At 41.5% G+C, this 16,688-nt stretch overlaps 1 protein-coding gene and 1 pseudogene across 1 annotated transcript; both read right to left on the reverse strand.

The window, feature by feature from the left end:
• Positions 1–7,008: 7,008 nt before the first annotated feature.
• LOC101303296 lies at positions 7,009–10,270 on the reverse strand. Its single transcript, XM_004309747.1, has 8 exons — positions 9,761–10,270; positions 9,280–9,444; positions 9,001–9,099; positions 8,805–8,906; positions 8,565–8,684; positions 8,063–8,203; positions 7,563–7,883; positions 7,009–7,437 (listed from the first exon to the last, which is right to left on the reverse strand). The coding sequence occupies exons 1-8, from the start codon at positions 10,268–10,270 to the stop codon at positions 7,147–7,149; spliced, it is 1,749 nt and encodes a 582-aa protein (XP_004309795.1). The 3' UTR covers positions 7,009–7,146.
• Positions 10,271–11,434: 1,164 nt separating this feature from the next.
• Positions 11,435–16,223, reverse strand: LOC101301550 (annotated as a pseudogene).
• Positions 16,224–16,688: the final 465 nt, after the last annotated feature.

A 16,688-nucleotide genomic window follows, 5' to 3' on the forward strand; every position in this document is an offset into this window, starting at 1 on the left:
CAGCCTTGACCCGCCTTGACCCGCCTTGTCCCGCCTTGGACCGCCTTGACCCGCTTTGACTTGCCTTGTGTTGCCTTGACCTGCCTTGGGCCTCGTTGACCCGCCTTGGTGTGTCTTGACCATCCATGGGCTGCCTACACCCGCTTAGGGCCGCCAATAGGCCGCCTTGACCCGCTTTGGGCTGCCTTAACCCGCCTTGGCCCACCATGGGCTGCCTTGACGGGCCGCCTTGACCTGCCTTGACCTGTCTTGGCCTGCCTTGACCCGCTTTTGTCCGCCTTGGGCTGCCTTGACCCGCTTTGACCAGTATAGGGCCACCGTGACCCGCCATGGGTCGCCTTCACTCGCCTTGACCAGTCTAGGGTCGCCATGGGGCCGCCTTGACCCGCCAAGGGGATTCCTTTACCCTCTTAGATCCTCCTAGGGCCGCCTTCACCCGCCAACCCTTTACCCTCCTAGACCCGCCAACCGTTTACCCTCCTAGACCGCCTTGACCCTTCGAGGACCGCCAAGAAGCCGCCTTAACCCATCTAAGGCCACCAAGGGGCCGTCTTAACCCGCCTAAGGCCACCAAGGGGTCGTCTTAACCCGCCTAAGGCCACCAAAGGGCCGCCTTGACCCATTTAGGGCCGTCAAAGGGCCACGATCACCAGTCTAAGGCCGCTAAAGGTCCGCTTTGATCCGCTAAGGGGCTGCCTAAGGCCGCTAAGCGGCCGCCTTGACCCGCCTAGGGCAGCCGCCTGGGCCCTCTAAGGGGCTGCCTTCACCAATCTATGACACGCCAAGGGGCCACCTCGACCCTCCTAGACCCGCCCAGGGCTGCCTTGGCCCTCCAAGGACCCCTAAGGCCACCAAAGGGTCGCCTTGACCTGCCTAGACCCGCCTTGAACTGCTAAGTGGCTGCCTTGACCCTTCTAGACCCTTCTAGGGCCGCCAAAAGGCCGTCTTAACCCATTTAGAGCCGCCAAGGGGCTGCCTTGACACTCCTAGACCTTCCTAGGGCCGCCTTGACTGCCTAGACCCACCAATGGGCCGCCTTGACCTACCTAGGGCCACCTTGACCTGTCTAGGGCCGCCTTGACTCGCCTTGGCCTGCATTAGGCTGCCTTGACCCACCTTGGGCCGCCTTGACCCGCCTTGGGCGGCCTTGTCTAGCTTTGATCTGCCTTTACCCGCCTTGACCCTCCTAAGAGCCGCTAAAAAGCCGCCTTAACCCATCTAGGGCCACCAAGGGACCGCGTTGACTAGGCTAGGGCTACCAAGGGCACGCGTTCACCCGTCTAAAGCCGCCAAGAGGCCGCCTTGACCCTCTTAGGCCCACCTAGGGCCACCAAGGGGCCGCCTTGACCTGCCTAGACCCGCTAAGGGGCCGCCTTGACCCGCCATGACCCTCGTACTCGTAGGGCCGCCAAAAGGCCGTCTTAACCCATTTAGGGCCGCCAAGAGGCCGCCTTGACACGCCTTAGTCTGCCTTGACATGCCTTGGCCCGCCTTGACCCTCTTAGGGCCGTCAAGAAGCTGCCTTAATCCACCTAGGGCCACCAAGGGGCACCCTTGACCCGGTTAGGGCTGCCAAGGGGCCGCGTTCACCTGTCTAAGGGCGTCAAAGGGTCGTCTTGACCCGCTAAAGGGCTGTCTTGACCCTCTTAGACCCTCCTAGGGCCGCCTTGACCTGCCTAGGGCCGCTAAGTGGCCGCCTTGACTCTCCTAGACCCTCCTAGGGCCTCTAAGTTACCGTTTTTTTCTGATGGGTTCTCATCTCAAAATCTCATTCAATTGCATTGTTTAATAATATAAGTGTGTAAAATGAGCTTCACCATGTCATGAGAAGTCAGGCAACAAGGGAGGCAAATTTTGCCTCTTGAATTGGTTGGGCAGGTGGGCCCAAGCACATTGCCCACAATTGTTTCACATTGTTGCATACGATTTTGTTGGAACAATTTTCAAATTATAAAAGAAATTGACAAGCAGAGATGAAAAAGTATGCATATATATAACCAAGAGGTATGTTAGTTTCAATTGAATTAATTCAAACTATGTGATTGTTGGTAATTAAAGTAACAACAGAAAATCAGTAACTCGTATTGAAGAGACTTAACTGTAACGCCCCAAAAGGGATGTTCCCACAGTGCCGTGCATCCTAAGAAGCTTAAGTAATCAACAAGTATTACTTAGCCAACTTAAAATGCACAAGGCCTTTGATAAAGATAATAAAACTCAAAAGAAATGTCATATAATAATTTCAGTGAGTTGAAATAACCGGCAACTAAAGAAATTTTTAGGGGGAAGAGAAATAAATGTCCAAATCTGGAAATTTTAACAAGTATAGAAGACACTACATTAGATGAATAATATACAAAACAAGATAAACCTTTCAAAAACAAATTTACAACTCACTGAGTTCTAATCTCAGTGCCAAAAGAGAGACAAATTGGATTACAACACAAGAGTACAATTTTACTAGATACCACTATGAACACAAGAAAAGTGAAAAGAAAGACAAGGCTATAATCATACATAACACCCATTTACAAACTAGAAGTTCCATTCCAGATAAGACCAACATAGATATTACACACCAAAATGAGCCTTTCAGATCATATTTACAACAAGTTGACTTTACTTTTCCACCAAAAATATAAGTGACAAAGGCTCAGATTTTATAAGATATCAGAACAACAAAACAGGAAGTAGACCTCAAGGAAAGGAGACAAGCTGCAAAATGCCAAAGCCACCACTTCAAGTCCACTCCTTTTCAGTCTCGTGCACAGAACCTGAAATGTATAAGGTTGAGCATCACTCACGATCATATGCTCAGTAGGAAGTAACGCTAGCTAGGTTTGAAAACTATGAGAGTTTAGTTTAAGTAAATCCTTAAACATCAGCGGTGGAAATAATAAAGATTTGATGTATGAATTTCCAATGAAACACATGCTCAGGGGTACCCATTTTCTAAAGATCTGATGACCGGTCCTTTTTGCCAACTACCTACTTGCTAAAATGATTTTACAAACTGCCAGCAAGAAGTAGCGAGAGTGGCCGTTTATGCCATACCGCCTAGGAGAGACGCCACACCTCAAGGATGTAAGATGTCTTCCGATCCGTATAGCCCCTCCGGAGGTTTAGGAGATTGAAACCCAAGGTAGTCACTATGCTCCCTTCACTCTCAAGTCATCACATAAAACAATGCACTTTTATGCATAAAAACATAAATATATTTTTAGAAACATCTCTAACCAGTGGAGACCCCCTACCTGGAAATTCTGATGTGCAACTCCCTGCAATTACCACTTGACCAACAGTTCCCTTGTATCATTGTTCCTAATATAAGCATATGCAGTACCTTAATCAGTCCTAACATCAAGTTGCATTTTCAAAGAATCAACAGTAGCTAGAGTTTCCATATGTGGGTTTATTTCAAAAAGGAAAATAGTGATCAGACTATTATAACACAGAGACAATGCCTTGTTAAAAATGGAGTTTTTCCTTGACCCTTTTTGGACTGAAATACAAGTTCAAAGCATGATTTCATATCTAATTTAACTTGTTAAAGATCAAAAACTAATACAAAAGGTAAGAGCTCTCAAACCAATTGTTTTGTAACAATAAGCTGCAAATCTGAGAAAGTTTCAGGAAACAGGTAGTAAGAGAGAGAAATTCATTAACAATGGACACTTTAATACTTTCAGCTGAAAATCTCCAGAATCAAAGTAGACAAGCAAAACTACAATATCCCAAAATTGCAAGTCGTTTGGAGTTCAAATACATGGTCAAATAGAGACCCAAAGTGACTGAAAATGCAGTTTCTGCAGAAAAGTCTGAAACACTGTATGAATTTTAAAATAGCACAAGTTTCTCAAACAACTCCGTTTTGCTTGAAACCAAGTTTAAAACGATCATTGAAGAGTCTATTTTCAACTGTTAAAAACTAAGATTAAACAAAGAAGTATAGATTTTTCGAAAATCATGGAAAAGCCCACTGGTTCAGCTTTGTTGTGTCTGTGAGGCATTCTATCAAACATGTGGTGTGCACTATGTGAAACCTAATCTAATTCAGTTCTAGGCATCTAAATCGAGTTACCAAACCTAACTAATAGTCAAAGTGCATCTCATAACAACCTTAAAACAAATATCAATGAAATTCGTGATGAGTGGAAGAACATATTACCAGAAGAAAGAAAGCTTTGATGTTGATGAAAAGTAGACAGAACTCAGCAATTTGAAGGTCCAAGATCCTCCGATTGTTCTGTCATAATAAGATTCAAAAAGTTTAGAATATAATCACAAGACGGATACAAGATAGAAGGATTTGAAGCCAACAAAACCCGAAAAGTATAGAGGTAGAGTTTCAATTCAAGACATATACCTCCTACAATGAGTAAAACACCAAGATAAGGTAGCTGCTAGCTTTTAATTTTGAACCTTGGAAGTGAACTGATTTTGAAAGCTTAAATGTATAGGAACTGAAGAAAGAGTTGGGAATGAAAAGAGAAAGAGAACGTAAAGAACGAGGTAAGTGATAAACCTTAGTTATGTCGGTATTTTTGGGTTGAGTCGGTGTTCGACTCTCATGGAGGTCTAAAGGGAAAGTCGGAAAGAATAAACATGACACTCAAGAAAATTCTTTTTATCAAGGAAATTGAAAAAAAAAACATACGAGACAGACCAATAGAAAAAAGAATGTGCACCTTTGACTTAAGGGTAATTCCTTAAGCTAGTTTCGTAAACTTACGGGTCTCACATTAACCTTTGGTGAAGAGTTACCAACATGAAGAGACACCAATTTTAAAAGACACGACCACTTCTATATAAAAAAGTTGTTCTCTACAGATTGATACATTCAGAAACTCTCTCTATTCTTTTCAACAAAATCTCTATTTCATTCCTTGTTTTCCAAAGACAAAATCTAGAAATTATATTACTGCAGTTATAGTTTCTAGAAATCTTAAGCCCCTTGAAAACCTTCAATTGAGTGTTGGTTGATCGTTGTAAGTGCAAGACGCCGATCAACAATAGCAAGATTGCTAGGCTTCATTGTATCCATAAGACTAATTTGCATAGACCTCTTTGCACACAAGTAGTGGGCGCAAATATAGTCTGAAAGATAGCGTTGCTACAACGTGCCTTGAAGCATAAACTCTTTCAAATTGCCATAACCCACTGATCTATATTTCCTAAATTGTAGCAAACCTTTTCTGATGTAAAAGACAGAAAAGGCTACCATTGCCCATGCCTAAGCCTACTGCTGCATATACTCCAAGGGGCTTCCTTGACCCTCTTAAACCCTCTTAAGGCCGCCTTGACCTACCTAAGACCGCTAAGCGGACGCCTTAACCCGCCTAAGGCCGCCATGACCCGCTAAGGGGCTGCCTTCACCCGTCTAAGGCCGCCAAGGGCCGCCTTAACCCGCTAAGGGGCTACCTTCACCCTCCTGGACTCGCCTAGAGCCGCCTTAACCCGTCTATGGCCGCCTTGACCTGCCTAGACCCACAAGGGGCCACCTTGACCCATCTTGGCCTGTATTAGGCTGCCTTGACCCACCTATTGCCTATCCTCCCAGTCACAGCCCTCAATTGGACATCTGAGAAGACTCTTGGTAACCGCAGGTCCTCTCAAATCCAAACACAATGTTATCGTGGCCGGTTGATCTATGAAAAGTATATATGCCATGCTCCCATTCACAACAAACAGCTTGCAAAAACTTAAACTCAGTATCTAATTCAAGCTTGTTAATATTGAAGGAATAATCCAACTTCCACTGTTTCTTAGTGTAATCTTTCATCACCCATATACTAATATTCGTACCTGATGTAGTATCCACTACGGCCATAGATCCTCTAAGCATAATCAAGTGTAACCCTCGGTTCATATCTGGTAAACGGTAGGGGTTGGGAATCCAACAGAACTCTTCTTTCTTGAAGTCGAAGGAAAGTATATGAGCATGTCCTCGAATTCCTTCTCTTCTACTAGACACCAACCAATGCATATCTCCATGTGCACATATACCCTTGGAGGGTTTAAAATGAGCCAGACATGGAAGTGATGAAGGTAGGCGTCGCCATTCGCTTGTGCCGAGTACAAGCATTAAGGATACATAGCACCAGCGCTCTGTTATTGGAGAGTTTGGAACACGAATCCATGCAACACAAAGAATCTTGTAGGTATTGGTTATACTATCAAATCCCATACCAGACCAAAAACCCTCTACTTTGGAAGACGGACCATAAACTTGCTGGGCAATAGATTGACATGGGGGGAGCCTTAGAACTTCTCCCTTTAGAGGATTGATCAAGAAGCCTGGTGCAGGACTATTACTTTTTTTGATGCAAAACAAGTTGCTGAAAACAAACTGTAGAGTGTAGGAGGTGGGTGATGACTGCAAAATAAGCCTTGCAGTAATAAGTTGAGCATCTTGGGCATTAATTGGAAGGGTTGTAATGAAGTGGATGCAAATTTAAGTGGTATGAAAGTTATTTCGGTTAGAGGTAGAACACCAGTAGCGTGATAGGTGATAATGCAGGATAAATTGAGGGGGAGCAGGAAGTAGATGAGAATCAGGATCAAACACAAAATTAGAGTGCAGCGTAACAAAAGAGGGGGAGTCGACTATATATGCTAAACCACATCTTACGGACGCATCGAATGTGACACACTGACTTTGCAGGGAGTCTCTTCAGGATTTCCACCAACAGTTCCATGGGGAGCTCCATCAAATTCAGCTTTGTGGTATTGCAGGGCCTCTTCCTGTGGCTCTCCATATTGTTCCAAGCCAGAAGCTGCGACTACATCTCTTGCTGTCCCTGCATATTTATATACATAATGCAATGAAGGCGGTCTGTTAGCCTTTTCTTTTCTCATTGGGATAGGAAAGTAAAAGATTCTCATCAGAAAGAAAAGACTTACCTTAACAAATTGCACGAAATCAAGTTCTGATTAGGAGAGATGAAAGAAAAACAAGCTGGGCCTATAAAACTAAGACTCAGAAGTTTATGTTAATCACACAAGGTTTGCTTTGGCAGTGGTCAGCAATAGTGTAATTGCTCAATGGAGAAGTTTTAGATTTAACTCTTGAAATATATTGTCGATGGCTACCTACAATGATATCGATGGAGTTTATCCGTTGCTGTCTTAAAAAACTAGTTATAACTAGATCAACATTCTATTACAAAGAAGGAGGCCCCCAGAAGCAATTCTGTGTCGTTGCTTCAGTGTTTCAAAGAGAAAATCTTCATTGTTTTTAAGCTCAAGATACTTTTCCATGTCAAAGCGCGAAGGATTTGACCTGCCTGGGTGTGATCTGCTTTGGTAATTACCAGATTCTCCAATTTTACTGGATGCATTTTCCATGATGTTAAATGGCAGGGATTCTATTATCCCAGGGCTCCAACTCCCACGGCTGCTAGCAGACTGACTATGGTCTTGCGCATTGCTCACTTCCTGTATATTGAATTTCAAAGAAATTTGAGCATAATATTACAAGAGATAACGATGAATGAAAAACTAAGACACGACACACTGGCAATCAAAAACTGTAATGGGAACACATAACTTCCAAATCTTACCTGAGAAGCACCCCATGAAAAGGATTTTGGGGTCATTGGTGGTTCAGTCTTATTCCTGCAACCCATAGGAGTACCTTCATTACTCGTCTCCCACTGCAACCAAGGCAGTACAACGCCGTCCATGAAAACAGGAGGAGTGGACATGGCTGGACTTTGAAAAGTTTCGCCCCTCATTATTCCTCCTATGCTTGAACTTGTATCACTCCTTTCACCATCAAGTGAAGATATATCTGTGTCTTCAACATTTGAAATGAAGTCCTCAATATATCTTTCTGCTTCCTCAGTCAATCGCTTAGACACCCTACCTTTGTCATTGCTCCTCTGCCAAGAGAAATACAAAGGTTAATATACAAAGTCTTACAAATTTCAAACCAATCCCTCAGATAGATGAATCAATATATTATTAGGTAAGAATAATAATAATTATAGTTATAGCAACATACAAATATAAGCAAACTCAAAGATGACAAATTTTGCAGATTATCAGATGGAACGCGTACCCTTCTACTTCGTGTCGGTCTGTCTGGACTAACGATTTTCTTTGGCTCAGGAAGCAATTCTTTTACAATCATTGAGAGTTCCCTACTGTGTTGTTCCTCCAGCACTATTTCTGCTAATAAATCTTGTTTACGCTTTTCTGACTGTCAATACCAAAAATATATAAATGATTTTTTAGTAGCCAAAACTTCATAAAAATGGCACATCTGAATGCGAAGTAGTTGCAGAGAACATTTCAAACAAGAATATAAAAGTAAGATGGCACTCTCAGTTTACAGGCCGCTATGGCACAGTCGACAAATAATCTGCCCTAATATTCCAAGTCCAGACATCAAAGGCCAACTGGTGGACATTGTGTAACAGGCTGAGAAACAATCCAAAAGTGCTAAACCGACTATTGTTAAACATGAAGGACATTTCAGGGGATGCATTGTTTTCGGAACAAGTACAAAACATACACAACACAAAATTATAACCTGAGAATCTAAATACAAAATTTCATACCTGTTCCAATTTGGAAGAATAATTCTTCCTGATTGAAGAAACAGCCTGAAGTACATCTGGACCATTAGAGCGCAAGGAATCACCAGGTGCTGGAACAGTTGATTTCGTTTTTCCCTTTTCCTGAATAAGTCGATCGGAAATGAGCTTTAAAATCAAAATGAAGGACCACCAAAACAATACAAAGCACAGGACAGAGAACATATGTACAGGCAGAAGTTCTAAAGAACACTAAAAGCAGACCTGTTTAAGTTCTGTCTTAATCTCTTCCACGGCATGTCTAAGTTCCTTCCGCATCTCTTCATATAATCCATTTTTCATATCATTACCAGCAGGGTGCTGTGCCTGAAAGTTAACAAGATAACAAATAAGAACACTGAGATAAAGGAACTAACTAGGTGGTCCTGATTTCATTAAATTTTCTACAAAATCGGTATACCTTCTTCTCTGAATATACAGCTCGAATAGTCTTCTCAGCCCCATTTTTGTAGATATAAGCATCCTTCCCCTCATCATCAGTTAGGACAGAAGAATGGCTCTGGACATAATACTTAAAGTTAAGGTCTTTAAATTTTAAGGATAAAATCCAACTCAACCACCATATATGGTCTGTCTAAAAGCTACTTTTCTACCAATTTTCAGCTAAATGCTGCCCCAACTAAAAGCTAATAGCAAAAATTTCAAACAATTTAGATTGAATGAATAGAGAAACACTTACAGAATAACCATCATGGCACTTCAAATCTTTTTGGCTAAGAGACCTTCTCAATCCTGGCCTATAATTTGAATCCAATGACTTCCCGGACAAAGGCGTCTGGTTGTTTCCACTAGTGAAGTTCTTCGACTTAGTAGTGCTACGATTATGAGTATGATCTAGATCACTCTGTCATTAAAAACATTAATTCAGCCACAATGAGTTGGAGAATGTACATAATCTGACATACATAACAATGTAACATCTACAGTGTTTCGTAAATAGTCTTCTGTCCCGATTAATAATATGCACAATGTAGCTACATTTTCTTTCTTTTACACATGAAAATACTGCTTCAAAAGTTCATATGATTCTCTGAGCACTAACTGTAATGCAAATTAGCTATCTAAGCAAGCACAGAATGCAATAGTGAACCAACTACTTTCTATATCAAATGAACCAATATTCGAAACGAAACTAAAGAAGAAACCACCGCAATTCTCACCTCGGAATCGCTCATCTGATACCGAGCAACAGACACCGATCGCCTTTGCCTCATATTCCCCTTACTTTCCGAAACTACCCTCCCTCCACCTGAGCTATTACCAGCACGGCCCCTCGTCTCACCTCCACCACCGCCGCCGCCAACTCTCGGTCCATGCCTCGACACCGACCTCCCGCGCCTCTGCGACGCGCCGGCAGGGGTAGTTTCGGAACTCCGCAACACCGAGCGTCCTCCTCTCTCATCGGAGCCGGAATCAAACAGCTCAATCGCCAAGTCGTCAAGGCTAATCTCCGGGAAGCCCGAGCCTCTCACCGTGTTCACAAACTTCCTCCTGGGAGTCGGATTGACCTCAAACTCCTCCGCCGGCCCCTCCTGCAACCGCCGCGAGAAGCAGCTGAGGCTCCGGGAGCGCCGGTGGGAGCGGTTAACCGAAGCCGAGTCCTCCGCCGGAGCCGCGGAGCTCCCGATCGGCGTCCGCTTCGTCGTGGATTTGAACGCCGAGGTCGCCATTTCGCGAATTTCAAAGCTAACAGAGTTGAACCGAACGAATCAAACCTAACAAATATAAAATAATCAAATAGACGAAAGGTTAGGACGGACGGTGAAAGCTAGGGTTTGAGTCGTCGTCGGCGATTAGAGGAAGCTGATCTGCCGGAGCTGAGAAAAAGAGTGAGAGAGGTTTTAAGGGGGTTGGCGGATAGATCGAAAATTAAGGAGAAATTTGAATGAGGGGGACGAGAACTGTTACCGAGTAATTAGTTATTTTGCCGGTTATGGTAGGCACGTGGATTTTGGGCCGGGTTTTGGTTTGGCCCGCTTTTTTGAAAAAGGAAATTTATTATTTCTGTTATTTTCACGGATTTGTTGCCTGTTTTGGAACTTTGTGTGCATGAACTAGTCAAGTTTTCTTGGGAGAGGATCTGGAGCAAGTGAAATTGCAAGAAGAAAAAGGCAAGAGAGTCGTGTTTGGCATATTTTTCTTACTGATTTTGGTATGCCAAATGTAAGCGGAGAAATATCTTGACAAAAATTAAGATTAGAATCGAAATCGAAAATGTTGATTGAGAGAATTAAGAGAAGTACGTATCTATACAGTTTTATGATACGTTGATTTTCATTAAATAACTGATTATAAACAATTAGGATAAGATGAGAACTGATTTATCATCGATTTTCTAAAACTTATGAAAGGTGACAATTTCCTAAAACTTTTGTACTAGTCTATTGTATTACTTAAGCTGAGTGTTGTAAATGTCAAGGCTTGCAATACACAAACAATTTTGTTGATCTCCACCTAATTTTGCTATTAGCCTCTACAAAAAAGAAAAGAAAAAAAAGATTACCTACTTCTAGTCTTCTATTGATTACTGATTCCCTTGATGTAAATGGAAAGGGCACCAACTATTATAATGCTTGTACGTAAGAGACTCTTGTTTCTAATAGGAAAAAGATGAAATTGTCAAAGCTTGAATCATCTCCACACTTCTCTAATTGTGAAAATGTCTAATATCTAGCTACACTAATACGAAGTACTGAAGCATCTAATCAGGCACAGACCAATTTCTAGTTCATATATGTTGGAAACTTGGAATCAATATTATTGTCTGCTGCTGCATCTGCTAACCATGAACCGAAATCTACACATACTGTCGACACTACTTCAAATTTGCTGCCTTATGCTGAATCAACTGAAGCCATGTGGCAAACCAAGTCAACAATGCGAGTGCTGCAAGTTCATCACAAAACAGACCAAAATGAGAAGAACATTTCGATTATGATTTCATCACTATGAATTCAAAACTGGAAACAAGGTGTGTCGAAAAATCACCTGTATCCCCACTCGTTGTCGTACCAAGCTACCAGCTTGTGGAAGTTATCGTTCAAAGCAATTCCAGCCTTTGCATCAAAAATACTTGACCTGCAACAAATATGATCATGCATAATGTAACAGCAATTACCAAGATCATAGGCATATATTTTATATATATATATATATATGTTTTTCTGTACCTGTTGTCACGCTCAAAGTCAGCAGAGACCACATCATCTTCAGTGTAACCCAAGATCCCCTTCAGCTTTCCCTCAGACTCTTCCCTATAGACAACCATAAATTGAATCATACCACAAAATCATAGCTTGATAGCGTATATCTACAACAATTTCCCTAACACATTCATCTCTACCCTTACTTGATGGCAGCTTTTATTTCCTCATAGGTAGCCGGCTTTTCTAGCCTCACTGTTAGGTCTACCACCGAAACATCAAGAGAAGGAACACGGAATGACATTCCGGTTAATTTGCCATCCAAGTCAGGCAGTACTTTACCAACAGCCTTCACAAGCCACAGAACATAGTTAGTTTGAGACTTTGAGACATTACACAACTAAGGTGACAAAACAGAATGACTAGACAGTATGAATCAAACTTGTGGGGATGGGGGTGATTCACAATGTTAACAGTAAATTAAAGTTCATAATCCTTCACTGGTTTAGTCCAAAACCTCATTTATGCCCAACTTCGGTCGAAAGATCCCACATCCAACACAAAATCTTCAGTTGAAATAGGAAGATAAACTAGAAAAAATTGTGTTTGAGAGCTACCAAGGGAAGTTACTAGGAATTCTTTTGACGATGGCAGTGACATTGTGAATCAACCACAGAGATGTTTTGTGAATCTCAGTCTAAGAGTTTCACTATAATTTTAAAAGAGACCTGGGTTTAAATGTTCAATCACATTTCTATTACCTTAGCAGCTTCTGTAGTAGTGGGAATGATGTTGATATAAGCAGCTCTTCCAATTCTCCAATCTTTAACAAGTGGTGTGGACATATTAGGTCTCCAATAGTCAGGACAAGTTCCATCAACAGCTTTCTGGGTAGCTGCAACATCAAAAATTAAGACACCAAACTCAACATAGGGTAATGTGGCCGAAAGGTAGAAAAATTGTGGAAAAAACAAAACATCAATATCCACTGGAAGTGCAAGCTTGAAAAACAAGAATTTGCTGCTCAAGGAAGATGGTGCCACAAAAGGTGACATTGAATTGTTCGGTTTCCTCAAACCAAACAAGGCCTAAAAGAATTGTAATACGAACAACAAAGAGAACCCTACAAGTTATTGAGTGAACAGTGCTCATCAGACCCTCCACAATACCAAATCTTTCATGAATGACCTGCAGAATTCACATGAGTGTTGGACTATTAGCAACAGGCATCAAATTGTACTATGATCACATGAGCAGAGAGATATGAACCTTTGCAAGGGGAGCAAGGCAGTTGGTGGTGCAACTAGCACCGGAAACAACATCAAACTCTGGCTTGTATTCCTTCTCATTGACACCCACAACAAGCGCAGGAGCACCTTCACAAAAGGCAGTGACAATAACCTTCTTAGCTCCCCCCTGGTAGTATACATAAAAGAAACTCCGGTAAGGCAATCATTTCATGACCGTAATCCATGTACATGCTAAACAGAACAAAATTTGTCACTGATATGAAATCCATGATACATAAAAATGCAACCAAACTGCATTAAGAAACATGACAAGTTATTAGGGTAGAGCAGCCAACCTTCATATGGCCCTGAGCAAATTGGACTTCGTTGGCCTTACCAGAGGCATCCACGATGTATTCAGCTCCGGGCCGCACCAAGGGACCTCATCTTCTCGGCTAAAAGGTTTTACAATATCTTCATTTTTTCTGTTCAGATGGAAGTGGAATATACAATACAGTGGGAGGGACTGTGATCATACCTGATTGCAAAAATGGTGACTTCCTTGTTACCAAAGTAAACATGGTTTGCATTCTTAAGCTTCACATCGCAATTCTTCCATGCACCATGAACAGTATCGTGCTTGAACATGTAGACCTGCTCCACAAGATAATCCGACTCCTCAAATTTCCGATCAGAAAGACACTATATATAGTTTCATGATCATTGCCAAACGAATATATAATCACAAATTGGTAGCTGCATTTGGTACCATATTTCTATTTTTCACTACCCCAGACTGGTTTATGAGTTCGGGTAGTGAAAAATTAAATCATATGAAGTATTAGATTGTAATGCACCCAAGATATAATAAAACCAAGGAAAAATACAATGTAGTCCGCCGTGACGTATGGGTCATTGATGCAAACAAGGTCAATATCATCTCTCTGCAAAGCCACTCTTGTAACCAATCTTCCAATTCTTCCAAACCCTAAACAGTAACTCCATCATTAGAAGAATTGAAAGAAGAAATACTCATCCGAATCTAATACATAAGAACAAGAAGAGAAAAGCGAGGTTAATAAAATAGTACCATGAATTCCGAGTTTGATTTTCCCTGATAATACATTATAAGATCATGCATTAGACTTATGTACAACGAAATTCAAACAAAGAGAGAAGAATATGATTAAATTTGGTCATTACCCATGAAGATACTCAAGATCGAACAGATGATCGTGCAAGAAGCTTTGGAGTGAAAATGGCAGAGTGAGTGTATAGTAGGCAAGTACAGAGATGCTACTATTGAGGGTCTGTATGTAAAAGGGAGGGAGAAATGGGAGACCGGAAGAACCGGTGACTGTGACATGAGGCATGCTATAGAGCAGGGCCAAGACACATAGTGCTGCTCACCGCGAGATTCGGTCAGTGGGAAAATGGATCTGGCGCGAGGTTGGTTTTGAGATCACAGCTCATATAGGATTACAGTTTTTGGCCCAAACTGAGCTACTACGATCTACGATGTCCTTTCAAACAAAACCATCATAGGTATTGTCTTCTGAATTCATAAATCAGGGATCAGTCCCGTTCACCCGATTAGCTGACTGGATGAACAAGATTGATGGGATCGGATGGTTTGATTATCGTAAGTTTTTTTTTCGATGAACATAAAAATTATAAACTGAAACTATGGTTACAGCCAGAAGATAGTCAAAACGAAGAGCATTTTGTGCAACAAGGAGTATAGAGTACTCCTCTGATTGTCGTGAGTTGATTCTAGGTACATTGCTCATTTCTATCGGGCATATTTTTCGATAAGTGATTTCTATATGTTTCATTAAGCTAGATTCAAGTTCTTACTGTTTAAAGTAAGAACAGTAAGCTGATCGATAACAAGAATAAGATAAAACATTGGCACTTCTGCATGAGCAAACTTGATTCGTAACAGAAATGAAGTGACATTATTCAGGAATTATAAGCCTATTATCATACATCGAGAAACCCTAATTAGTACCCTTGAAAGCACCCTTGAGTTTCTTAATCTGAGCAGGGTCAAGTGAAGTAGTCTTGGCTATGATTTCGGTAGGTAAATCGCTTTGAAACAGTGCAGTCTCCAGAACCTGTGTGCCGGGGTTTTCGCTACTGAAGATGACAAATACAGTGGCCGTACCTCTGCCCTGATTCCAAATGAAGTGATATAAACCTTGCGGAAAGACCAAAGCATCACCTTTGTTCAAATTCTTCGTATAAACTTTGTTGCTTGAGGAAATGAACCCGGCAACTATGCCACTTCCATCGAGGACAACTATCGATCAGTTCTGTAGCTCCGCGGTGGCTGTGAAGCGGACAAACTCCATCAATCTCAAAGGTTGCTATAGCCACCGAAACACCGAGGCCATTGAGAGCAGGAAATAGAGGGGCAACGGCAGCCTTGAATCCAGATTTGTTAATGTTCGTGGTGTTAGGGAATTCATCTAGGCCGGAAAAGACGAAATCGTCTACGGTGACCTTTGCAGGCCAGGGTCTTTGCAAGCGAACCCTGCAAAGCTTTGAGGAGCTGTGTAGTCTGCAACGCAGAAGTCTTGTACATGTGAAGCATAGGAAGAAGAGAGAATGAGAGAAAATACGAAGAAGATAGGGGAAATCATATTGTTCTATGTAGAAGTTGATCGAGCTGTGATTCTCTTTCTTACTGGGAGGCATGTTATATATAGCTACAGTGGAGTTCCATTTCAGGGAAGCCATGAATACAGAAATAACTACAGCATCATTACAGGATCACGATTAAAAGACATGCATGTCAACAATTCTTGTAATCAATTAAGGAAATGGCGATCAGTACGTTATAGTGTATATAGAGATTTATGACTTGATAAGGAACGAGGGTTATGAAAATATATATACACTCCATTCATAAAGAGGGGAGCGCCTGAGCTAGCTAGGGCTAAATTTCCGACGAGTATGGTATGAGATCCCCTCCCATTCATCACCATGGCTAAAGTTCACCAGATCAGAATTCAAATTGTATCTACACTGTTTCAGGGAGTTGGGAAATAAAGTCAATATCAAAATTGCACATATAAGGTTAGAAATTTCAGACTACCAACAGTGAACTTTATGAATTACATTAAACATTGAGATTTATTTGCCAAAATTGACGAAACATTGCTAGTTATGGCGCAAGTGATATGAAATTGACAAATACAAAAGGAAAAACATCATAAATATATGATCACTCAATAACTATCACTCATTTCACGCTTATGCAAAATACATCCCACATTTATTTACTTGGAAAATGTAATGGAATATAATTTCCCTACGAGGTGATCAAATTCTTGAGTTCACAAACATAAAAAATGAATCGAAATGATTCCAGGTAATAATATTCATACGTTTACTAACACCTGAAAGAATCAAAATTGTCATATGCATGCCCCACCTTCTTATTAGGAGTTGATTCATGAATACTCAAAAATGTGGTTATGAAGGGAAGAGATAGGTTTAGGAATCAACCATATGGATTTGAAACTGGCGGGTTTACTTATTTCATTTGTCTCCGATTCATGATTATTTTTCATTAATTTCAAGTAAATAAACATGTTAGCTAGTCATTTAACTATCGATATTAATTACATAGAGGCCTGCTCACATGCGAGAGTCTTTTTACGGGACAAAACGGGATAGGTTGGTTATAGCCTTTAGATTTAAATGAATCA

Source organism: Fragaria vesca, unplaced genomic scaffold (assembly GCF_000184155.1).
Source record: "Fragaria vesca subsp. vesca unplaced genomic scaffold, FraVesHawaii_1.0 scf0513067, whole genome shotgun sequence".
Taxonomy (NCBI): domain Eukaryota; kingdom Viridiplantae; phylum Streptophyta; class Magnoliopsida; order Rosales; family Rosaceae; genus Fragaria; species Fragaria vesca.

Coding starts and splice junctions, on each gene's coding strand:
- LOC101303296 (XM_004309747.1), bottom strand. CDS start 10,270: ATGGCGACCTCGGCGTTCAAATCCACGACGAAGCGGACGCCGATCGGG. Junction 9,100..9,279: donor AGTGCCATGATGGTTATTCT/GTAAGTGTTTCT, acceptor TATTATGTCCAG/AGCCATTCTTCTGTCCTAAC. Junction 8,685..8,804: donor TTAAGACAGAACTTAAACAG/GTCTGCTTTTAG, acceptor CGACTTATTCAG/GAAAAGGGAAAAACGAAATC.